Raw genomic sequence first — 26454 nt, forward strand, 5'->3', positions numbered from 1 at the left:
TAACAAGAGCAAAATTATTTTTGGTGTAATTAAAGTTAAGTATTTGGGTCATATCCTGTCTGAGAAACGTATTTTGATAGACCCGGAGAGGGTAAAATATATTGTAAACATGGAAAGGCCTACTTGAAATCAGAGCTACAAACATATTTGGGGATGGTTAACTATGCAGGAAAATTTATTCCTAATAAATCAGATATTTTAGCACCATTAACTTGTTTGCTTAAAGATGGTGTAGAATTTAGTTGGGGTGCGGAACAAGAATGTAGTTACAAAATGCTACAGCAAGCTCTAACTACAACCCCAACATTAGTATATTTAGGTCCTAGTAAACAGTGCATTGTTAGTGCAGATTAATTTTCATGTGGCATAGGTGTTGTGTTATTGCAAATGAAAGGTACTAAAAGAGAAATCGTTGCGTATGTTTCTAGAAAATTAACACCTACAGAACAAAGGTATGCACAGATTTGAAAGGAAGATTTAGCTTTAACGTGGGCTATTGAAAATATTTCAGAATAAGTTTCAGGTCTAAAAGTGAATTTGGAAACTGATCATAAACCATTAATTCAGATTTTCGGTTCTAAGAACATTTTTGAATTAACTCTTAGATTACAAAGATTTAGAATAAGGTTAATAAGGTATGAATATACAGTTAATTATGTACCAGGCCGTGAACTTATATAAGCAGATTTTCTGTCCAGAAATCCTATTGATAGCTGGGAGCGAGAGTAATTGGGTGAAGAAGTTCATGATTTTGTAAATTTTGTTATTCAACACTGTCCTGTGAAAGATTATTACTTAGACTAAATTAAACAGTGTCAAGTAAATTATAACATATGCAAGAAACTTAAGTACTATACTTTGAATGGTTGGTCTGAGAAAAGTAAAATTGCAGTTGAACTGTTGCCTTACCATCAATAAAATTAGATTTCTCAATAATACATAATATATTGTTAAAAGGTTATCGTATTGTAATACCAGGTTTGTTACAAGAGGAGGTTTTAAAATTCATACACCAAGGTCATCAGGGTATAACGAAATGTAGACGTCGAGCACAGATGTCAGTATGGTGGATAGGACTTCGTTCACAACTTGATGCTTTAGTGAAAAACTGCTCTCAATGTATTGAAATGAGAGGTAACTGTAAAGAACCATTTTTAATGGAAAGTTTACCTGAAGGACCAAGGCAACAGGTGGGAGTAGATTTGTTTAAATGTAAAGGTGTATGGTACCTTATTGCCACAGATTACTATTCAAAGTGTTTTGAGATACTTGCGTTGAAAAAAAAATGACTGAAGTTGTGATAATCACAAAAATGAAGCAAATGTTTATAAGATATGGTGTTTGTAATATAATTAGATCTGATAATGAACCTCAGGTTCAGTACAAATTTCGCTGTTTTTATAAGGAGTATAACTTTATTCACCAGACAGGTTCGCCATATCATAGTCAGTCTCAAGGACAAGTAGAAGCTACTGTTAAAATTGCTATACATTTGATAATGAAGAATGATGACATATATAAAGGTTTGCTTGCCTATAGAAATACTCCATAGGTGAATGATTATTCTCCTGCAGAATTATTTCTGAACAGGAAATTAAGATCAGATTTACCGATGTTACCTGTAAAATTACTACCTGAAGGGTTGAATCGTAGCCAAATTTTGTACAAGAATAAGAATTTAAAGAACAAACAAGCTGACAATTACAACAAAAGGCACAGAGTTAGACATTTAAGAGACCTAAAGGTAGGTGAGAGGATCTGGGTAAAGGATTTAAAGCAATATGGTACAGTTAAAACTAAATTGAAATATCCTAGATCATACTTAATATAAACGAATACAGTTACTTATCGTCGAAGCAGATGGCTTCTCATCCCTGCTCCTCAGGTAATGAACAGAGATGATATTACATTTCCTGAAAGGGCTCAGCCCAGAGTAACTCCAACTACACCAGGACGAGATAAAAATAAAGGAAATAAGTTAGAAACTGAGAGTTTGGTGTATATGCATCCTTGAAGGGAAAGAAACCCTCCAGGTGGTTAAAGTCGTTAAATGTACAATTTTCATGTTTTGGTTAAATTATTAGTGTTCTTCAATTTGAATTAAGAGTCAGGAACTTTGTTTAAAATGTTTTGTAATATGATGTAAGATTTATGTGGCATATGCAAACAAAATATATAACTTCAATAAAGAAGGGGGATTTTGTGTAAGGTGCTGCCACCTAGGCAATTAAAGCTTCACTATGCCAGTGCCTGGGGCAGTACGTCCTCCGACCCACACCGGTATACCTCGCTTATCTCTTGTGCCGGCTAGCATTGCAAACACTACACATGTAAAAAATATTTCAGAAATTTACCTGAAAGAACTGCCTGCAACCATCCTATATCATTACACCATTCCCATATACTATAATGTGAACTAAGAAATGTTTTAACCCGAACTATTCCCATCAACTCTCCATAATGCAATGTGCAACAAAGGTGAGGAAGATTCCAACCAGTGTAAATTTGCAATCCAGCTCCTAAATTTTCATTCACACCTATTTTACACCTATCTCTCTTCACAACACCCACTCCCAACAATTCCGTAATTAGAAAACAAACATGTATTTCTTGGATTCATAGCATTGCTAACTACTGCTGTGATTTTGCCACTACTGAGCAACTAGAACCCTTATTACAAAATGATAATGAGGTAAAGCAAAGGATTTGCAACATCAAATTACAACTGCAAACTAATAACTTTTTTATCAAAATGTATTTGGTGAAATTCATTATTTTCAACATCAAATTGAAGGTGTTTTTACTGAGTGTGCTAAGCACTCTTGATAGTCTGGCTAAATGCCTCGCCGATGGCGCAGTGGTAGCGTCGTCGCCTTGTAATCAAGGGGTCCCGGATTCGATACCCGGTGGAGGCACAAGTGGTTCGGATCCCACTTAAACTGTAGGTCCAGTCCCGATTAGCCTTACTGTGCATAAAGTGGACTTAAAACACCAAATTAATCCAATCCAATAGTCTGGCTAAAAATCAGGTTGCATTAATTAATAAGCTCCAAAATTTAACAACTAAAGATGCACATCAAACAAAAGCATTTCTGATAGAATTTATGACCTAACGTTGCAGCTAGTCAAATATTAAACTTTTTTGAATGTGAGAACACCATTAATAATTGTAAGAGCCAGTTTCTCTCTGAATACGTAGTATCTACAACAATTCTGCAGCAGGACTTGAAAAGGATTTAAAAAAAGATACTTCCTACTGAATTTGGCATAGCATTTTTCATCCTTATTAACATGTATTATTAGATAGCACTCACTGTACCTATGCAGGATATCTGCCAATGATGTCAGTATTAAGTTGAAAGCGCCTATCATATCCACTCAGAAGACTTATAAACTCACTTTAGCGATCCCTGTACCATTTTTACATCAAAATTTAACATGTGTAGTGTCACTTAATTCATCGCACATTGCCATCCATGATTCCCATAATATTGTTAATTTGTTGTACAGACCTTGAAAATTGTCAGGTCCATACACAGAAATTTTACCTTCTGCCTTCTCACACAGGAAGACAAGACGGACTCAATTTATGTATTTCCAAATTGATTCAAGCAACTACCGTGGCAATTACGCTGAATGTGTGTACCTACACTTGTCACCAATCCCACCTCACTGATGTGGTAAAATTAGATTTGAATGTCTATGCAATAATCAGTCCTCCCTCTACCATCACGTTTTTCTATGCCAATTGGATCCACTGTAATTTACAATCTTCCCACTCATGATGAACCCGGTGCAGTCTTGTTGTTATTGATTTGTCATTCATTTCGTGTAATAAGTTCACTTTATGCACAGTAAGGTTAATCGGGACTGGACCAACAGTTTAAAGTGTGGTCCGAACCACTATGTGGCTCCAACTGGTATCGACCCTGGGACCCAATGATTACAAGGCGAGTACGTTACCACTGCGCCATCTGGGAGACCTACAGTCTTGTTACACTTGGCTTGCCGTATTGGTGTACTTATCACTCTTGATATCAAAATTCATGCTATCTTTCCTTGTCGTTTCGATCATTCAACGATCTACCGAAAAATCCATATCCTGTCTGCCACCTGGACCAACAATCCCATTTTCTACTAGACGCCAAATCGTATAAAATTAAATTCTCTTTTGAATTCAACAGCCCTTTATCGTAGAGATTGACAGACATTCCATATCCCTCGCCTTAACCATAGCAATATAAAGTTCTTGACATTTGACATCAATCCTGTAACTCCACTTTATCGACATGCGGGATTTCCTGTCACTATAATTTTTATCTAGCTTACATGCACTACTCTAGGTGTCATTTACCTATTTAAATTTTTCCACATCCACTTTTTTCTTAGTTTTTACTTCTAAAGCTCGTGCACTTACCCCTCATGACCTTGCTGAATCTCCTGCACATACTACCTCCTACCTCTTCTTAATCATCATAGCTTTCCTCCTTCTTTGTATTTGCATTACATACGCATACTTGTATGTTAAGCGTCACACTTCTTGGTGTCCATTTTCGAACCGGCAATCCCCATCTTCCCTACACCATGTTCCGCCCCACTTATTAGTCCTCCGATCTCCTTGTCTCTTATATCTCAAGCCGGACCCTGTGGCCGAGCGGTTAGCACATCGCGCTGCGACGCCAAGGGTCCCGGTTTCGAATCCCGCTCGGGCTTGATTGTTTGTGAATGTGCATTCATCAATTTCATCATTTCATCACTCATCCCCATCTTCGCAAATTAGCCAAGAGGGCACAAAACGCGAAGTAAAATAAACTAAATCAATCAATAAATCAATCTTATATCTCAACGTCTCGTACATGCAACCCTACCCCTCACACTCTTCGTCAAGTTAAAACTCCAACAAGACACGCACCTCATCTTCCCACACCTACCACGTGGATGGTACCGACCTCGTCCTTTCATATATGTCACCTTCGTCACCGACTATTTCTCTTCAGCAATTAGATGACCACCTTTTGATATAACTTCTCCTCCCCTTTACATGTCGGCTCCCCTTTGCATACCATGAAGGATCAATTTTACATCCAACGGCGCCATGCCACACTTAGCCCGTTCTCAGTCTACTCAACATTCAGCTAGTCTTTGCATTTCATCATACATTCCCACGGACCATTGCAGTGTCCAGTTGTCCAGATCGCTCCAACTTCCTCCTTTATTTTTAATTATATTTATTGGGAGCATGAAAATCGAAATATCCATTTTATTAAAACATCGCTCTGAAGCTCGCGGTTGAACGCTCATTCAGTTCTACTTGATGCAGAGCAGAGCAACAAGAGTATTCCACTCGACTCTGCACAGTCAGCAAGTCTCACCAGTGATGAGTGGACCTCCACTGTAACTTTCCACCAGTAGCAATAGATAAGCTAGGTGAACAGCTGGAAGTGCACAGCCCACCACGTCACGAAGAAATCATAAAATATAAAAACCCCTGGAGATGGTAAATCGAGGACCACATCATCTACAACACGATCGAGGCTGTTTGACGAGACAACTCCAAGAGATCACAACATCACGAGGTGGCAAGAAGCTTGCAGTACGGTTGCAGGGGTCCGGACTACAGAGAGCCAGAGAAGCCAAGAAGCCAGTATGATTCCAGAAAACTAGAACGATAAAGCCGCCGAATCTCCAGCCGCCTCTTATAGCCAACAACATCTAGGCCAGCGGTCTCTCCAACGTCTCCCGCCATCTCCAGTTCACCAGCTTCCGTCCCACCGTCGCGGACGCCAGAAACTCAGGGTCTTTCCATCGTTCAACCTACTAAGGATCCCAACAGCCTTCATCCACACCATTCAGGGTAAAGGTGGTCCAGCAAGACCCAAATTGAAACTTTAAATTTATTAAACTGAGCTACGTCCCGGCGTGACTCGATCCCATACCTTACCCGACGTCACGCTACAATAGATATGAAAAACAGAGGAGTGAAATTTATTTAAGTTAGTTATTTGTAAGTCCTGTTAGGTCACTTTTAACAAAATTCACAACGTGGTATTCTTGCACAATGAGGCAGGAGAAATTATTTATTTGAAAATAAGGGGGATTCCTAAATCGCAACAACGTAGCTCTTCTTCGAAAGTCACTGGCGAAATTTTGGTTCGATGAGCACTTCGTTAATTTTCCTCTTTTTCCATAACATCGTGCTCGCGTTCCAGAAGACGAAAAAATGAATTGGAATGGGTGCTGAAAATTTACAAAGAATGGGAAGGATTGCTAGAAAGTGTGGAAAGGATGAGAGAAAAGAAGGAGGAAAGAAGAAGGAAGACAAAGGAAGAAAGAAAAGAGGAAGGAAGGAGTCCAGGTGATAAGGAATCTGTCTAGGTCCATTAGTGGAGGTATTGATAAGACCAGACTCTTACCAGGTACATGTCAATCACCTGTCAGTTAGTGTCAATTACCTGTCAGGATATTCAACCCTCAGGAATTCCTGAAATGAAATGTTCCAAGATAAGGACTGGTGCCTCCATGTTGTTTTGTGTATGGACCTGTCTAAGAGTGTATATATAACAACATGTTTTTTAGCATTCATTAATTTGTTGTGAGGTTCCGTCTGAAGAACACCCTGTTAGAGGGTGAAAAACGTTACGTTTTTATGTATATTTTTATATTATAAAAGTTTGCCTTGGTCAGCATTTTAATGTTTCAGTCTGACAGACCTTGTATATACTCGTACATATAATTTACAAACCGTAAATATACGTGTCCTTCTATAAAATATAACATTTAAATATTTCGCTTACAATAAAAGTGGCATGCCTTAAGATTGCAATTGATATAATCGAAAATTTCAAAATTCCGAAATTAAATCTTATTTAATGAATTATATTTTTATATGTCTTCCTTTTACAGTCACACAGGTAGTTTAAGCTTCGCAATACTAAAGAAACTTATTATATAAACGATACCGCTCATTCGTAACTGTTAATGTCTGAACTTTCCAAAGTATTAATAATATTATTTGCTATTAATTTTCTCAGAATATATATAATCACTTACTTTCGAAAGATCTGGAATATTACTCAGGTCATTAAAATGGTCACACTGATCAAGTTCCGGAATCTCAATACTCAAGTATGATCCTTTCAATGCACATAGAATAGGTAAACTGTGAATAGAAACACATATTTAGGTTTATTGAACAAAACGCTGCATAAAATGTAATGGAATTGCAGTGTGCCAAAGTAAAATTCACTCTTAATTGCTGTTTACAACTTTAAAACCCTGTAGGGCCTGAATTTTTCTTATGGAACAAAATGCCAGTTTGAGACATCTATTTGTATGGATAAGACTTCCTTTGGCAGGATTTACAACGAAAATTCTTCTGACATTCTACAATAATACTAATCACAATAGGAGCTGAAAGTCCCGACAGGCTACTGACGTTTTGAGTATATACCGAGAAATGATGAATAACATATGGTGCTTAGTTACGAAATTTTTACTCCCTTCAACACTTACATGCAAAATCTCTACACCCTACCTATTAGACACTATAGAATATACTGCTCAGAAGGCAAATATATAAATTAAATGACAAATGAGCAAGAAGGAATTAATAAAATTGTCATCACTCTTGACCTCCCAACAGTGGTACCCTGGATTTTGGTAAGGGGGTATTATTATATATACCTTTACTATTAGCCAGCTCTTATTCTCCTTCTTTTCCCCCTCTTTGACAGTCTTCTTAAAAATACTATGCCAAAGGGCAGGGGTAGCGGTATTATTACCTCGGTGACAGGCCTTACGGCACGCCACTACCCTATATTAATCGCTATTATGCCCAAATGGTGTATCTACATCAGATATATTTACTATCAGTCACCCGTCAATATACTCATCAATATCGATCTTTGTACGTACCATAGCCCTAAAATATTAAAAAGAGCTGCCTAGAGCATTGTGGTGTGCAAGAAAGTGGTGTTGGTAGGAGTCTTAGCCCCCAGTTTGCCCAGTAATCGGAAAAAAATAAATTCAAAATTTGAAAAAATGGCAAAATCAGGGCTGACTGCTAGAAGTGTAAATGCCACTATTCTTAAAAATCTGGGGCACACCACTAGTTTAGAAGTACGGAAAATATATTAATATTTTTTCGAGCAAAGTAGGTGAATATGGTGGATGGCACAGTGTTTCCCAGCCAAGTTGCTGAAGGGTCTCCCGGGTCATCTTTGCCACATGTGGCTTGGCATTGTCGTGCAGGAACAGCACAAACTTGCGATTCACCAATGCCGGCTCCTTCTGCCTCAATGCATGGTGCACTCTTTGCAACTGCTGAGAGTAGAAGTTCATCACACGTTATACCATTATCCTCCTCGATGCCTGCTTTCAGGGCGTCGTCATCCAACACAAGTGGTCGTTAACTGCGAGGTTCATCCGAAAGGCTCACATCTCCCGAACGGAATTTCTGGAACCAATGCCTGGCAGTGCGTTCGTTCACGGCATTCTCCCAACATGCCAGGCAAATGCGGAGACTTGATGCGGCAGCTGACATGCCCACTTTAAAGTCATGCAACAAACACACGCGAACAATCTGCTTCGATACCTCCATTTCTCTTCGACATTGGACGAGCTATAACTGCTGTGTTTGCGCAACGTGCCTGTATTATTGACAGTCGATGTTCAGACTAACTCCCGATCGATTGGCAGGCACGTGCGTCATTTCGTTTCCTCTCTGTAAGCGCATGATTAATGGGACGTCAAAAACGGCAAGAACTTTATGGTTACCTTGTACAGTGTCTCTCAAAAGTTTTAGGACAACGACATTTTAAACTAGGCAACCCAATTTACACAAGGCGTTGGTGGGTTGCGTATAGAGTTAGGCTCAATTTCAGGGTTGCCACATGCACAATAAATATTTATAAAATACGCGAAAGAAATAAAAACAAGTATTAGTGTATAAAAGTATTAAAAATATCACTATTATATCGCAAGTGACAAAATTCTTTCTGAAAGAAAAATAATAGGTTTTCTAGTATTTCATCGCTGATGAGTCTACAGAAAGGAAAAGAGGTGAGAGAAAACCAGAGGTGACAAAGGACAGGAGAAAGAGAAAGCGAGAGGAGAAGAGGAAAAGTAGAGGAGAGAAGAAAGAGAGGATAGACGAGGAGAGGAGATGTAGTGAGGAGAATGGAAAAAGATTCTAGGAGAGATGAGGAAAATGGAGCAAAGAAGAGAAAAGAGAAGGAAAACGAGATGAGAGAAGAGTGTAGAGTAGAGTAAAGGAGAGAAAAAGAGAAGAACGAAAAGAAGTGGAGAAAAGGGCGTGAAGTCGGAAATCTAAGACAGGAGAGGAGATACGAGGAGTGGAGATGAGTGGGATGTAGATAAGATGCGAGAAAAGTAGGGAAGGCGATATGAGATAAAAGCAGAGCGAAGGAGGGGAGAGAAGAAGGAGAAGGATAAGGAGAAGAGAAGATCAGAAGGGACTGAAGAGAAGAGGTATTTGCAGAAAATATCGTCCCAGCGTCAAGAATTGATGCATTGGTCAAATTATCGACATGAAACATTCAATAACATTTTGAAATGTATTGGAGAATGTATTAAATCGGTGCGAAATGCCTTTTGGCTTAGTTCATGTAAGATCTTTGATTTTACCTGCGATTATACCACTAAAAATATGAATGTAATTTTAATATTTATAAGAATTATCCAATTTTTGTCCAGTTCTCGGTTCGTTGAAATGGAGATTTTGTAATTTAATATTTCCCGTCACACCATCGTTAATTCCAAACTGAATCATTCCGTTTCACACGGGGTGAACAATGAACACAATGGGATAGGTCTAAAACTTACGAAAATTTTCTGCCACCGGAAGGGTTTGAACCTACGACCATCAGATTGACAGTCCTGAACGTTAAACACTACTTTCGCTCCTGAAAGTAAATAGAAGGAGCTGACCAATGTGAAACGTAGATGCAACTCCCCTCCTACATGTAATGTGCAAACAATACTTGTTTGTAACAAAGAAAACGAAGGTAGTACGACTCGGCGAAAACATTTAATGGAGAATTGCGCATGATGAGAACTTTTCATTCGATATTTGCGGAGGTATCCTTGCATTGAACTCGAGTGGGAAAAGGGGTAAAATTAGTATGTCCTGAATTGCCACAAATATAAATAGTTATTTCATTAATATTTGTCAATGTCTTTGAAGCAGTACACAATTATCGTTAAAGTAATATAATTCACGATCGTATACTTGAAAATATCCCTTTGAACGTGTGTCAATTCATTTATTTGTTTATTTTTTTATAAATTCCATTTGCAGAACAATGTAGCTACTATACACTGCTATTACAAACAATGTTACCATGTTCTTGTTTGTAATAAGAGGAGAATTTTAAAAAGAACACCTCCTAACGAGGCTCGAACCTGGGACTGCAATCAATGCTTTCAAGAACTCTAACCACTACACCTCGCCCTTATTTTTGATTGAAACAACAATTTTCAAGTATTCTGTCTGTCCAATATTGTAAATGAATTTGGGTATACATGTAGTTGAACTTTTACTTTAATTTTCGATTGCTTTCTTGTAGTATAGCAGATATCTTTGACAAATAATTTTCGAAGTGATGAAGAAAAACGAGAATATTGGTAGTTGTGAAAATGCGAGTTATTTCTTCTAACTTATTATTGTGAATAGGCATTATTAATGAAAAATATCTAGAGGCTTGAATATTGCAGGGCGATGTGCTTTTCCTGTGATACTGCAACAGACGAAATGCTTGTTTACTGACGCAAGTCTCGTGATCAGAACAGTCTTATGAAATGTATTTGCTGTTGCGTGAGGTAACACGAAATAATTACACCGTTTGTGCGAATAACCAAATCTGCGCAACGTTAGACGTAAACAGGCGGAAAATTGTATTCATAAAATCACTTCACATTTGACAGTATTAGTCAAGAGAGACTCGTGGGACACTGCGTTAAGGTGCTGGAGTAAATCCTTCTTATTTTTCTTTCTCGAAGAACAACAATTTTTAAGGTAGAGCAACAGTAGTTCCGCTCTTTCTTATTTCTTTCAAATTCTGCCACATTCCTTTAATTGGGTTAAATATAAATAAAAATATTGCTTGCATTTCTGTCATTGACGTAGACCAGGCCCGTACGCAGGATTTCTTTGAAGGAGGGGCCAGACCCAAATGTGTGTGTATATATATACATCTATATATGAGAGAGAGAGAGAGAGAGAGAGAGATTACAAAATAGTTCAAATAGTTGAAAAGTCATGATAATTCTATGTTTAGAAAATAATATATTTATAAATTAAATGTTGCGTACTAGGAATCATTATTACAATAAAGAACATGTCTAATTGTGAGTTAAGAAAAAAACAATAACAAAGAGACATTCTCGCATCACGATTGCAGTTCGAAAAAGTCGGGACATGGATTGAAAGTAACGCACTGTCCTGACTAAATCGGTGAATCGGACGTCTGCTAGCCTTGCATTATAAAACTAAAACCATCCAATATTGCAGCCTGAAGACTTTTGCGCAAGAAATAGAATCATTTATGTAAGAACAAAATTGAAATTTTTACAGATTTCTAAAATCGACGATGTTATTTTCGTAGTTATTGATAGGTTCACATTTAAATATTTCAGGGTTCGAGGGGGCCATGGATTCCATGCCCCCCCCCCCCCCACTGGGTACTGGCCTGACGTAGACAGTGGGAGAGAAATTTTGGAGAATCTTTGTATTAAATTTATTATTTACATCCACCTTATGCTCAGAAAGGTTTATTGACAATCGTGAACTTTTCGTTTAATATATAATATTTGGTTTTAAACGACGGGAGAACATTGGTCTAATTTCCTTTCTTGCTCTTTTTAAAATAATATATACTTCTACAATAACAATCGCGTTCGGAAACTTTGAAAAATATGACTTGGTTTTCAAAGGCAGACAAACTTGGTAGCGTAGCTTGCTCGCGTTCAAAGTGACTCACTCACGCTATTCAAGGCCGCTTCTTATCGCAAATCGCTGCGTAGATGCACAGTGTCTGAACCCAGCAAGTTACAAGTGACCAGAGTCGACTTTTAAAGAGAATCTGAAGAATGATAGATTTTATCAGAGGCGGCTAGGTGGGCACTAGCTCAACATGCAATAGTTTAAGTGATAATTTCTGACAACCAAGAAACCTTATTGAATAAGTATTGGGATAGTAATACGTGTATCCGCTCCTTTTTAACAATGTAAGCTCGAATACAATGTGTATTCCATTTGTTTGTATTGGCAAATTGGTCAACCGGAGATTATTATAAGGAACTATTTCCTAGATGTTCATGTAACCGTTATAAAATTACAAATAAAATATATTCACAAGCTTAGAAATAAATTCAGAGTTAATTTTCAAACGCATGTGTATAGAGTAATTCTAGAAGTACAGAGCTATAAAAGAGTATTGAACTTCTTTTTGCAATATAACGTTTACAATATTGAAGCGACAGAATAATTAACAACTGTTGCTCCAAAGGAAGCAAAGGGCGTAGTGTATTGGTTAGAGTTCTTGAAAGCATTGATTGCGGTCCCAGGTTCGAGCCTCGTTAGGAGGTGTTATTTTTAAAATTCTCCTTTTATTACAAACAAGAACATGGTAACATTATTTGTAATAGCAGTGTATAGTAGCTACATTGTTCTGCAAATGGAATTTATAAAAACATAAACAAATAAATGAATTGACACACGTTCAAAGGGATATTTTCATGTATAAGATCGTGAATTATGATACTCTAACGATAACTGTGTACTGCTTCAAAGACATTGACAAATATTAATGAAATAACTATTTATATTTGTGGCAATTCAGGACATACTAATTTTACCCCTTTTCCCACTCGAGTTCAATGCAAGGATACCTCCGCAAATATCGAATGAAAAGTTCTCATCATGCGCAATTCTCCATTAAATGTTTTCGCCGAGTCGTACTACCTTCGTTTTCTTTGTTACAAACAAGTATTGTTTGCACATTACATGTAGGAGGGGAGTTGCATCTACGTTTCACATTGGTCAGCTCCTTCTATTTACTTTCAGGAGCGAAAGCTTGTAGGGTAGTGTTTAACGTTCAGGACTGTCAATCTGATGGTCGTAGGTTCAAACCCTTCCGGTGGCAGAAAATTTTCGTAAGTTTTAGACCTATCCCATTGTGTTCATTGTTCACCCCGTGTGAAACGGAATGATTCAGTTTGGAATTAACGATAGGGTGACGGGAAATATTAAATTACAAAATCTCCATTTCAACGAACCGAGAACTGGACAAAAATTGGATAATTCTTATAAATATTAAAATTACATTCATGTTTTTAGTGGTATAATCGCAGGTAAAATCAAAGATCTTACATGAACTAAGCCAAAAGGCATTTCGCACCGATTTAATACATTCTCCAATACATTGACCAATGCAAGTAGTATTATTTGTGCTATAATCAGGACGAGAAAGTATGAACCCCCCTCAGGCAGATTTGGCTACACTTAAAACTTGCTCAACATGCCCATATGAGCTTTTTGCTCAAGTGTGGTACTCCGTCTAATCCAAGATTTTTGTAAAAATGCCCTCGGGAATTTCTTGAGAAAGTATGACCCCCCTCAGATTGATTTGTTTACACTTACAAAAAGCATTTTTGTTAGATTGTTGTTTATAAGAGTAGTGCAGGTAAGACAGTTCAAAGCCATCAATTGGGGTTCATACTTTCTCTCCATGTTCCCCACCTTATTTATTGCGCTGATGATGTTTCACAGCGAAGAAAACAGCACCAAAACCTCAAAAACTTATTTTGATGTATTGATTGATTTGTTGTATTGATGATATTACTGGGATGAGAAATGATGAACCCCCCTCAGGCAGATTTGCCCACACTTAAAACTTGCTCAACATGCCTATATGAGTTTTTTGCTCAAGTGTGGTACTCTGTCTAATCAAAGATTTTTGTAAAAAAAATGCTTTTGGGAAGTTCCTGTGAAATGATGAGCCCCTCTCAGATTGATTTGGCTACACTTACAAAATCTACTTCTGTTAGATTGTTGTCCATAAGCTTGTTAAAAATATGCCCCTTTTGATATTTTTTTTGCCCACACCTAAAACTAAGCCAAATGTATTAACACACACACACACACACACACACACATACGTGTAAACGTGGTCTTATAAGGCCCGAGTGAGTGTACATATGTTGTTGGAACCACTATAATTTGATAAATTAGCATAATCAAATTCATTTTAAAATGTCGAGACCATGCATGTGATTACAAATACCACCGTGGTTTTTGAAAATTATCATTCATCCAGTTTTCCTGACGAAAAAATGGTTACTATTCTTGTTGGAACCTGGTACCAATATCACCTGTCTGATTTACGTGTTGTAATTTTAATACAATTGCATCCGTTGTGGGTACCATTCAATATTGCAAAACCCGTCCAACCAATCACAATTCTTGTAGGTCACATGATTTCTTCCTGTGTGTAAGCAGCTACGTGCCATACCGAATTGGGCAATAGTTGTGAAACGCGCTTTACGGCGTCAATTGAGAGCGCGTAGCTTGCAAGTATCTGTCTCGTCGCAGTGCATTAGAAAGGGGGGGGGAGAAAGCAGAGTTCCTCTCGCGGCGGAGTTAGGAAGGGATTAACTGCGGCGCAGTCAGTGCCGTACTTAAGGAGTTTTTGCCCCACTGTGGAATTGAGAAAATAATCACATTTACCCTAATCGCTGAATCTTAATTTTTACTTTGCATACTTTTATGTGTTGTTTGATGATTTCAGAAATCAAAGAAGGCTTGTGCGGCCTATCATGCGGCAACGGTGTGAAACGAAGCTCTTTATTGGAACGCTACCAAGCGAAACACAATAGGTAACAAGCGACAAGAGATACGTATCGCTTGGAATTGAACCCTCAGTAATCAATTCGACCTTTCGCATTGATGCGACTGGGCAAGATACACATGTCGCTTTCGGGTCGATGCATTAGGTTTTTCGAGCATGAGCGGTGAATTTCTTGCTTTAGATTGAAGTCGCCACTGTTCGTGGGTGTCCGGAAGGGGGCAAGGGGGGCCGTGCCCCCCTGGAAAATGAAAGTCAAACAAATTATATATTTCACACATATAATTTCATTTAAGCCACAATAATAAGTGTTTATTAATGCACGAACATGATAAATTCAAATGTAAGCAATGTTTTTTGAGGGAACATTGGAGAAAATGTGGCTTATTTGCCCCCCAGGAAAAAATACCTTCCTGGCCCTTCCCTGGAAAAAAAAACTGCTGACGTCCATGCCAGTGTTGCCTGTCGGTTGTCGCCTGCCAGTTGTCGCTTCGATCTGAAGTCTCCTTGAAGGGGTCAGGGGAAGAATTCTGACGGAGGCGACAAGCGACAGTGTGCTTCCACATCGACAAGAGACACGGGTCCCTTTTGTCTTGTAGACTAAAACATTCACCGCCCGTGCACGACAAGTGGAGGCGTTACGATGCACAACATTGATAAAATAGCAAGTTTGAGTGACACAACCAAACGACATGCAATATTTGCAGTTTACCGTGCTGTATCAGTTCGAAACGAAGCATTGATTACCGAGGCTTGTCGCTTGTCGCGTTACGCTTCGGTCTGGAATCTGCTTAAACGGCTTGCGACTGGCGACATGGAGATTTTATACCAAAGCAACAAGCGACATTAGAAAATTCAATATAAGGCAAAACATTCACCGCGCATGCGAGAACAAAAGTACGAAGCGACATGATGCACAGTATTAACATAACTGGCAAATCAGAGCGACACGCAAGCTACAAGCGACACCTGCATCTTGTTGTGTCGCTTCTGTTCTAAAAGTTCAATTCATTACTGCTGGTTCGCTTCCAAGGGACAGGTGTTGGTTGTCGCTTTCGTGTGAAATCTCCCTTACAAAGCAAAAAAGCTGCAAACGACAGACGACAAGTGACAGGCGACAAGCGACACGGATAATTCACACAGAAGCTACAAGCGGCAAGCGACACTCGCACAGTTAGTTTAAATTCAAACATTCACCGCGCATGAGCTAACAAGAGCACGGTATTGAGAAAATTGCCTAATCAGAGTGACACATGCAACTTGTCCTGTCGCTTTCTGAATGCTGGTTTGCAAGTTAAGCGTGTCACGTGCCGCTCGCCTCTGAAAGCTACACCAAGCCATTGTTTTATTCAATTCTCCTCAGGGAAGGAAGAGAATGCTTATACAAATACAGTCTCCGCAGATCATTTGCGAAGCCACTCATTATATTTGAAACTCTATTTTCTGTGCACACTCAGCGTGCACTATAATCTACCGAAGCGGCCCTAACAATTTATTTGCTGGAACTATAGTGGAACCACGAGCAAAACAACTTGCGCAGACCCGCGGTTCCTGTGCACCGTACCCCCACGAGTAGGGGAGGGGGAGAGTGGACAATGCTTCCTTATGGCCCGAGGTGGAGGGAAGAAGGGAAAGTTGTGCGAGGACTTTTCGTCCCAAGGTTTTTTTCCTTGTGGTCGATCTATAGGATCTCACTTTCTTCATCGTTGTGAAGGGTCACTCGCAATAGAATTGTTACGATTTTGTCTCTCTGCGTGAGAACAGAATTTGGAGACTATAGTCGACAAAAAATTACTTCTGTTGGAGTTATTAAGTTTGTGGAGGAGGGTGGTGCTTCAGATGGTTGTTCCATGTAAACTGTACATTTGAACAAAACGAGCAAAGGAAAAAGTAACTTATTTCATTTCTTTGTAAAATGAATTAAGTGTTAATTTACCAGAAGTCCAGTACAGTAAAACTATCCAAGTATATAATGGTGTGAGTCTTAATCGACATTTTAATTAAACCTTTCTTCACAAACTGATTCAAAATTGAATAGGGCAGTGATTCCCAAAGTGTGCTCCGCGGCGCCCAGTGGTGCGATATTTTCACTGAAATGTCACTTACTTGTTAGTCTACAGATGGTTTTAGATATGATTGTTCCAAACATTTGCTTATTTAGTGCTTTTTACATAAACAATGTTTCTGAGTTTGAAATATGTGCTTATTTTTTAACTTAAGGCAAGCAACCTAACAACACTAACTTAGCGTTGCAAGTTTTAGATAGGCCTATGCCTACATTCTGACTTGGGCGCCTCGGAAAAATTTGAAAACTACAAAGTTTGGGATCCCCTGAGATAGGGCATAATTGTAATACTCGTAATGAATGATTGACGTATAAACTTGGTGTGAAGCGTACAGAAATGTTTGTTTCGCGAATGGAGCGAACAATAAAACGTTTTATAAATCTCATTCCTTGCAACCACCCATTCACAGTAACTGTTCATCAACTGACCTCCACTTTTACGTCACCCATCAAGTCTGCAGGTATTCCTTTGCGTCCTAGCACAAGCATTTCGTTTTCGCGCCTTTTTTACCGGACGCCCGGTCCTTTCTTACTTCGGTAGTTCTTCTCACAGTCAAGTAGGAGGGGTACGAGTTCCACCTAAGGCCTCCACGATGGCCATGTCGACCTCCGTGGCGGACTGGTTAGCACGGCGCGCTACGACGCCAGGGGTTCCGGGTTCGAGTCCCGGGTAAGGCACGGGTATTTGTGTTTGTCCAAATGAGAAAAACTGAAAATTGAGAATAACCGAGAAATGAAAATCTTGAGAATATACTGAAAAACGGGGGATACTTCCGGTTAGGGCTATTCCTTAAAAAATGACGTAGTGGTTGCTTCGTCGCCTTGTAATCAAGGGGTCCCGGGTTCGATACTCGGTGGAGGCATTTCGTGGTTTCGATTCCACTTTAAACTGTAGGTCCAGTCCCGATTAGCCTTACTGTGTATAAAGCGGACTTAAAACACCAACTCAAACAAACGAGTTCCACTTGCACCAAAAGCAAGCATACAGTCAAGAAGTTTAAATATCGTATGTCTTCATGTCGTTACCCAGTCTCAAACGCAGGATAAAAAAAACACGATTAAGAAAAAGAAATGAACCAATGTTCTCGAGGCCGAGTTGGGAGAAGTATATTATGGTAAATAATCATATTGTAGTCACGGACACTTCTGTGTTGTAGCAACACTATTGACTTTCAATTGAATCATTACTACCCAGAAGCGTTTCTGTACAACCCTAAACTGATGTTAGGTCACATTTTGTTGGTAAGTCGACTAAGAAACTCTCATAACATGTCGCAATAAAACAAGTGGCTTCACCAAAATGAGGTAGAGGCGAACAAACCATTATTCTGCACTGTTATCTCAAGAGTCCGATATTAGCAACAGAGGGATACATTTCTTAGTCACAAGAAATGTTTTCAATTCACTACTTATAAAAAGTATATGGTGTCGTCTTGGCAGAACGAACTGACCTGACTACAAAAGCACAAGAAGCTAACTGTCTCGATTATTGCGATAATACGGTCTAGTTTTATTATTGTGTGTAGTTTTACCAACTAACCTTGAAAGAAACAGTTTGGATCGACGTGCACACGGAACATTTCCAACCAATGGCAGCACAAAACATGTCGCTACTAATACACAGCGACTTAATGCAACAAAACAAGCCTACGAGCACAAAATGAACAATCTCTATTTTATGGTGGTATTTTAAGACTTTAGACTTTAATGTCGTTGGAAAGGTGTAGAGTTCTTAACACAAAAAATACTAATAAATAATATGAATGTGAAACATGCAAAGGTAAAGTAAAGTGCATTACAGCGTTGCATGGATGTAGTTGTAAGGGGTCACATATTATATCTCACTTAATGTCCCACTATTTTGGAACATTTCTTGATTTAGGGCAGTTATTTGGAAAATATTGTCCGTCGACGAAGCTGCTATGCCTGCAGTCATCTGTAGAAGACACAGAAAATCTCAGTCCGGATACGAGTGCATCAGCTCAATCTATGGCGTAAACTCGTTCCGACTTTTGTAATTGTTAATCGGCCCAGATTTGAAAGCACCACTGATGCAAGGCCTCTTGTTGAGTGAGAGTGTCATCCGTTTCTTTTCCTACCTCCTAATTTGTGATGGCGGACCTCACGCAAAAAGTGCATAATTTTAAAGAGTTGGAAGTTGCATGAACGTTTACTATACAGGGTGTCGCAAAACTCTTTCAACAACGCTTGGGAGCTGGTCGATATCATAAAAACAAGTAACTTTTCCCTATAAAGTTTACCTCGAAAGCGCTCAGTTTCTGTGCTATAAGCGCTTAAAGTCTATCCTGTACGTATGCAACCCAACACAGCAAACGCTTGTTCTGACATAACTAGCAGGGGCGCGTGGCAGGGTTGCCACTAGCGTTCCTCGTTAAGAGAGACGACTTAAAAACAACAACTTGGGAGTCTTGCTTGAGCAAATTCCAAAACATTAATGATACTTGCGATGTTGTAAGAAGGATTCACAGTATTTATAAACTGACCAAAACAAATAATGGGCAGACTGAAATTCAAGATTACTCATTCTAAAATATCTTCATAATTGAATGATTGATTTGGTTTATTTTAATTCGCTTTTCTGCCACCTTTGGCTAATCGCGAAGATGAGGATGATATGATGAAATAACAAATGACACCAATGTCTAGACCAGGATTTAAACCCGAGACACCTGGCGCCGTAGCGAGCTGTGCTAACCACATCACCACGGAGTGTTTCGTACATCATGCAATATCAACAATTGCAAGGGACACGTGATATAGGGGAAATCCACGAAAGAACAAATGTAAGCATGATGTGTTTGCTGCCTCGTTTCGTACACGCAGACTGAAATGTAGAAATTTTCAGCGAAAACTGGCTGGCTCGACCAGGACTCGAACCCGGGTTATTACAATTTATTTGAAAATTATTCCTATCTGTAATAGCGTTATTGCTAATCGTGTTTGTCTTAAGAAAATAATTGCAAGGCTCTTTTCATTTAATGATTGATTGATTCATTGCTTGATTGATTTGCTTTATTTTACTTAGCTGTTTGTGCCACTTTTGGCTAATATACGAAGATGGTGATGAGTGATGATATGATTAAATTGATGAATGTACACTCACAAACATACATGCCCAAGCCGGTATTCGAACCCAAGACCCCTAGCTTATTTTAGAAAACGGTGGCAACCTATAAATTTTACCGACAACTGATATGCATGTAAGAAAAATTATGTGTTTCAAAAATTGGTATCAAGAAAATTCCAAGGATTATTTGCAATACTAGGAACATGCGAATTAAAAACTTTCTCCCCCTCTCTCTCTCTCTCTCTCTCTCTTTCTCTCTCTCTCTCTATCTCTCTCTTTCTCCCCACTCAAACTGGTTAATCTTGAATGCTCTATTAAAGAAGTTGTAGGAAGAAATTAGTATTTCACTGAAAGGAATCACATTGAGTTCGGTGCATACTTACTGCCTGTACTAGTTTGTTCTGCACTTCACGATATCGTTTGATATTGGTACATCAAGAGAAATCCTCGTAATTTACACTCTTTTCATGTGTGCGAATTAGTTTTCTCATTTTGTGTCTTTGCTTAGCATTCTTATCATGGAACGTGAAAAAAAATAAACAAAAGGAAACCATTCAGTACACGTCATAAATTGTACATATTTATCATTCATTGTAGCAACTTGATATCAACATTGAAATGTAAGAGTAATATTTTCGGAAGGCACCAAAATGTCAACTTTTATTTCACCCTGGAAACAACGTTTTGTAGCAAACGAGCGAGATTCTGACATCTAGATGAATTTCCGGAATAATTCGTGTGAATTTATATTATTCTCATTGTACGTAATTTTCCTACACTTTCGGGCAAATAGTAAATACGAGGACATAAGATTCAGTGACATTTTTGTCCAGGTCGAAACTCGTGTCCGGAACATTCGGTAGAGAGGGATCATGTGTTGATCACTAAACGTACTCAGTCACCGAAATGGTTCAAGAATATTCATCTGCCGGAGATTTTTGTTTCTTTTCAGCCTGCTTTTTATAACGAACTCGATTTGCAATAGCGCTAGTTCACTTTATTTCTAATAAATAAATTGTAATAACATTACAGTCTGCGTGTTTGAAACGAGGCAGCAAACACATCATGCTTACATTTGTTCGTTCGTGGATTTCCCCTATATCACATGTCCCTTGCAATTGTTGATATTGCATGATATACGAAACACTCCGTGGTGATGTGGTTAGCACAGCTCGCTTCGGCGCCAGGTGTCTCGGGTTTAAATCCTGGTCTAGACATTGGTGTCATTTGTTATTTCATCATATCATCCTCATCGTCGCGATTAGCCAAAGGTGGCAGAAAAGCGAATTAAAATAAACAAAATCAATCAATCAGTTATGGAGATATTTTAGAATGAGTAATCTTGAATTTCAGTCTGCCCATTATTTGTTTTGGTCAGGTTATAAATACTGTGAATACTTCTTAGTTCTTAAATTCTTATTTATATTTTATTGCTCGAACAAATTAACATTGCTCAAACAATTACATTACATTTACATGTAAATGTAACGTAATCGTCTATTTCGAGTGTTTTTGTCGATTTGTAGTACCTGAAAAGTTTCAAAAGATGAACAGAATAGTGTGTTAACTAACTGCTACGATCCTAGCTGTAGTTCAATACCAATTCAGGATAACAAAACTGTTGGAAAACAAACTTTGTATCGAAACTTTCCAGGATTTATCCATGCTCTGAAGCCGCGTTTACACCGGGGTTGCTCACACATGTTACCAGCAAATGTCGTTAATATTTCGAAAAACGCTTGTGAATTTCTTATCAACATCTCATGTTTTCAACAGATTTCCCGTGTTGGAAACAGAAATGTTGTTATCCACTAGAAGTCGGTACAGATCAAAGGGCACTTCCCCTACAATTATCTCCTGTCGGCAGTGAAGGTCTCACCCAGAATCTTCGGTCTTCTCTGTTTCGACAAAATGACACATGCTGCCACAGAGAGTACAACGTCCTCCACGGTCGGCATCTTGCAACCAAAATGTTAACAAAAGTTATTAACAAAAGTAAAGTGAAAGTAGTGATATGGTTACCAACATTTTGACAACATCTGTTGTTAACCGTGTTGGTAACAAAAGGTTGATAACGTTTGCAGGTAACATTCGGTGTAAACGCGCCTTTATCCATCCCGTCCCCCTTTCTCCGTAACGGTTGCCATTTGGCAGACACTCTTTATTCCTCGAACCCCTACACATGTAGAATCTTCTGTGGCTAAAATTTATACACGCACGTTGCATAACTGCACTGTCGTGGTTTTTGAGTAAAAAATTGTTGTAGAAAGGACGTTAAAATTCCCGTGATGAGAGTATTGATCGAGGCAAAAACTGTAGTTGAACCTGAGACGCTTTGTTATACTATAGTTAGGCCTAGTGGCCGTAGCGGTTAAAAATTTGGGTGATTTGTTAATTACAAAGAAAAAATGTTTTTCGTACTTTTGTAAAGCGCCGAGATCACGCTTTTTTTACTAGCAAATGTCTGTGTTCTTGTAACTATTCTTTTCTATTCAAACTTACGTAGTTGTGGAGCAAAAAACTGTGCATGATGACTAATTGCGACTTAAATATAGGGAGAAATACAGAGCTCATCCTCATATTCGCGATTAGTCAAGAGTGACAGAAAAGAAAAGTGAACAATCAATAATGTCCAATTACCATCCTTTTCTCCGATATTTAGTTAACGATACGATAAGCAGTCTCAAGATCATGTTTCATGATGCCGGGGAAAAGAAATGTCACTTAAACACGTGGGTAATAGAATTCAAAACTATACGCTCCCCTATCCCTTCCCCTCACACACATATGCAAGCGCAGACTAATTTATTTGGGAGTGTTAAGGGGTGTTTCAGTAGCCTATCTGGACAATGTTACCTTAATTGTCATACGTTCATTTCCCCCTTTCACAGAAACCATTTTACCTTATGGTTTATGGGTATGCATAATCACCTTAGCACAGGTTTTGCTATTATTGTGACGGTATTTATACTATTTATATGTGCCGCCACTGAAAATCGAGTCCGAGACATCTTGATTACGGTGACTGCTATATCAGTTTTGTACCCCCCCCCCCTCGCTGAGGAACTGATTAACGAGGCTATATATAAAACCAGTAGCGTAATTTCTCGTGCAGTTTGTAGTACGCTAAATATTTACACATAAAGAAATCTAATTAGAATTCAGTAATACAATTGTTATGCAAGAAAAACTGCATGCTATGTCGAATAAATTGAATAAGAGGAATATAGTCGAAATTATCTTGTACTTCGCCAAAATGTGTGTCTTGGAGTCTGACCCTGAACTGCATTTATCAGACTAACGAGTCTCTGGTGCCTGGGTTGTGTCGTCCATATAGGTTTGTGATTGTCACTTCATCAATCTGATCGTATTTCCATCCACCCTCATCTTCGCAATTACCGGCAATGAATATTTGAAAGAAGCGCTGATCCAGAAACTGTCTGTTTTCATTTCTTCAGCTTTGGTTTCAAGTTTGGTCCTGAAAATTGGTTAACTCGGATTTGCGACCAGCCAAAGGGATGGCCTTTTTCCTCTGGCCCATTTCTTTCAAGAACTTTAATAAATAGTCGGGCTGTTTGCTTTGCTTTATATCCAGTGTAAACTCACTTTTCTCGGGGGCCACATATCTTCGCTTACCTACGAACCTTTGAATCCTTTATTAAATCTGTTTACAATTTTAAATCTCCTCTCCTTGCCTTCTTTCGTTTATATTTGAATTAAACTTTCAATTTTACTTCCAGGTTATTAGTTCTTATTAGTGTTGGGCAATATATAGTCACGATATTTTAGAACATATATCGTGTCAGCGATATATCGTCACGGCATTTGGCGATATACCATTTGCCTCCCCCAAATAAATCAAGATTACATTCTGATCTACCAGCAGCCTCTTACGGTTAACAACATTTTACTGTAGTATGCAATTTTAGACTAAATATTTGGTCAAAATTGCCTGCTTTACCCTCAATTTTGCAAAAAAATATTTCTAGCTTGCTTCGATTGTAATATAAACATTTCTACACGTCACATTATTTTGAAAGAATTTGCGACCTATTCAATTAAAATGTTTCCTATATAGCTATTTCTATTTTTTTTATTTTACGTCACCGATCTATTTCGTGGATGAATCCAGACAATGATGTGGAATGATAAAATGTTGAAGGTAGAATTACGATGTCCATGACTCCATATTATCGAGTCTATTCTTTAGATTTAGCTAAACTTTGTATAACATGTATTAACGCAATCTTTCAAACCAGAATTTTGGTAACTGTTTGAGACCCTCAACATTGGCCCATGTACGCAATTGGATCTCCGACGCTGTTTTTTCTTGCTTGTGGGCTAGGGGACGTCAAGGAAGGGGGGGGAGTGGGTGACGCCGTTTTTGGCTGATTCCAGGGTTGTCGCTTGAAAGTACGGAAAGGGGGGAGACTATGCCATTCCTGTTTTCTCTGTGTTGGTACTATTTGAGGGCAATTGACCTGAAAGCGAATGATTGTCTACAGTCGGATTAAACATTATGGAGACTCGAGTTTGAGCTCCAATCAAAAAATTAACCAGTAGAGCTACGTATTTAAATTTCGTCACGATTGGACCACAAGTTTTCTAATTACAGAATCTCAAAGAGAGCGTAGTTTGAAAAACACCAAAAAAACGGCATTTTATTTGGTTCTCACGAGGATAAGAAATTGAAGGCATAATTGAAAAAAATAGTTATTATAGCTTAACTCACAATTCAATAAGTTAACTGGTTAATTTTTAATTCGAGAGCAAACTCGAGTAGCCATAATTTTTAATTGGACGGTAGTTCGGTGGAATCTTTCTTTATTGTTTCATTTATGACGCAGTTTTTGTGCAAGAGATCGTGATGATTAGATATAATGAGATATCGCTGTTCGGGAACAACACATGTTAACGGCTTGTAAAGCAATCGCCTGTTCTCTGTCACCTTAGCACATTTTAAGTCTTAGCGCCTTTCAACTCATTCAGAAAAGTGTCATGATGTTTTAACTTGATATATAAATAGCAGATATTAACATATTAATTAGTTTAATAATTTAAATGAATAATAGAAATATGGGCACATAACACGTACGCAAAATTAAAAACTATTTAATAAATTGTGTTTCAAATCGGAGAAACTTGAATTCAATTTATCATCATAATTATTTTCTTTCTTTCACTTTCCGATCTCGGAATGTAGTCTTGAGACTTGGGCCCCCTTCTCCCGCAGTGCGGTGTGTGCGAAGTCACGTATACCACTAACACTGCGTATATTTTTCGGGCGAAGAGAGACAGCATAGAATTGTTGCAGTAATCAGGTCATCTTATCATATCATGCCCTATTGCACTATAACTCCACAGTCCACACTCCCGTGATATTCAGTCATGGCGCAATGCACAGGGAACAGCTGTACTTTACTGCATAGACAGGTCCCTAGCTTCCCCCTTCAATGCATTGAGGGAGCTGCTGCTAAGCCACTGGTCATCCCTGAAACCTACTTTGTTCTTTTTTATGTCTTATATTTTGTTCAGTTGTAAGCCCACGAAATGATTCCCTGTTCAAAAGGGACGTGGGGGGGTTGGACTGTTAGGTTAATTTGTGCAGTTATGGACAGTACGAAGCTTTGTGGTTGGCCAGGCCACTGTTTTTTAGAAGTCATTTGTATTTGATATTTATTATTTATTTTACGTCGCTTTTCTTCCATTTTTGGCAATTCACGACGATGAATCTTGATTATGTTAAATGGATGAAGAGACACTCGCAAAACAGCTTCGTCCAGGCTGACGGGACTCGAACCCGGAGTGTACGATCACCCAACGCACTCAACAACAGAGTCGAATTTTTATAAATGGGGGAATTCATATTTTCGCACCATATTTCTCAGGAAATTACGTTACGACTATGCGTCAATCAGTTACTGAAAATATGAATATATGTTAATAATAAGTTGAGATAGGATTATTTTTGTGTAAAATATTTGTGTTCGACGTAAGAAAGTGAAGAGAAAAAGCTGTATAGTTTGGTCGGGCGAGCAGGCTCTTTCGTTGCAGTTGTATGGGATTAAGGGATTAGCGAGCTAGCGATAAGTAGGTCAGTGGTACAAACATGGTTCGAACGTCGATCTCTCCTTCTCAGTACGAAGCAGCCGAAATAGGCTGGAATAAAATACTTGAGTGTTGCGGCAATGGACTTTCTTATGAGGGAGCAATAGAATGTAGTTTTTTTATGTGGTACCATAAATCTTGCGCGGGAATGAGCGAAGAAGAATTTACGAAATTTGAGTTGCATATAGAAGAAATGTTTTCTTGCAAGATATGCTGCGCACTGTCAGAAAAGGAAAATGTCAGGGTGTTCAAAAATTAACTGACGAAAATAAAGAGAGCGTTAGCGTCACGACACTTTTGTTATTTATGAAGCAGAGTTGAAAAGAGGA

The 26454-nt window shown here is 38.5% G+C and overlaps 1 protein-coding gene across 1 annotated transcript in view; it reads right to left on the bottom strand.

Moving 5' to 3' along the window:
- Window positions 1-26454, bottom strand: part of LOC146004866 (uncharacterized) — a 337298-nt gene that overhangs the window by 27509 nt on the left and 283335 nt on the right. The window contains exon 3 of the mRNA XM_083143893.1: window positions 7051-7159. Coding sequence (XP_083000019.1) covers window positions 7051-7159 — 109 coding nt within the window. The remainder of the gene's footprint in view (window positions 1-7050; window positions 7160-26454) is intronic.

This window comes from Lepisma saccharinum, chromosome 22 (assembly GCF_977018435.1).
Source record: "Lepisma saccharinum chromosome 22, izLepSacc3.1, whole genome shotgun sequence".
Taxonomy (NCBI): domain Eukaryota; kingdom Metazoa; phylum Arthropoda; class Insecta; order Zygentoma; family Lepismatidae; genus Lepisma; species Lepisma saccharinum.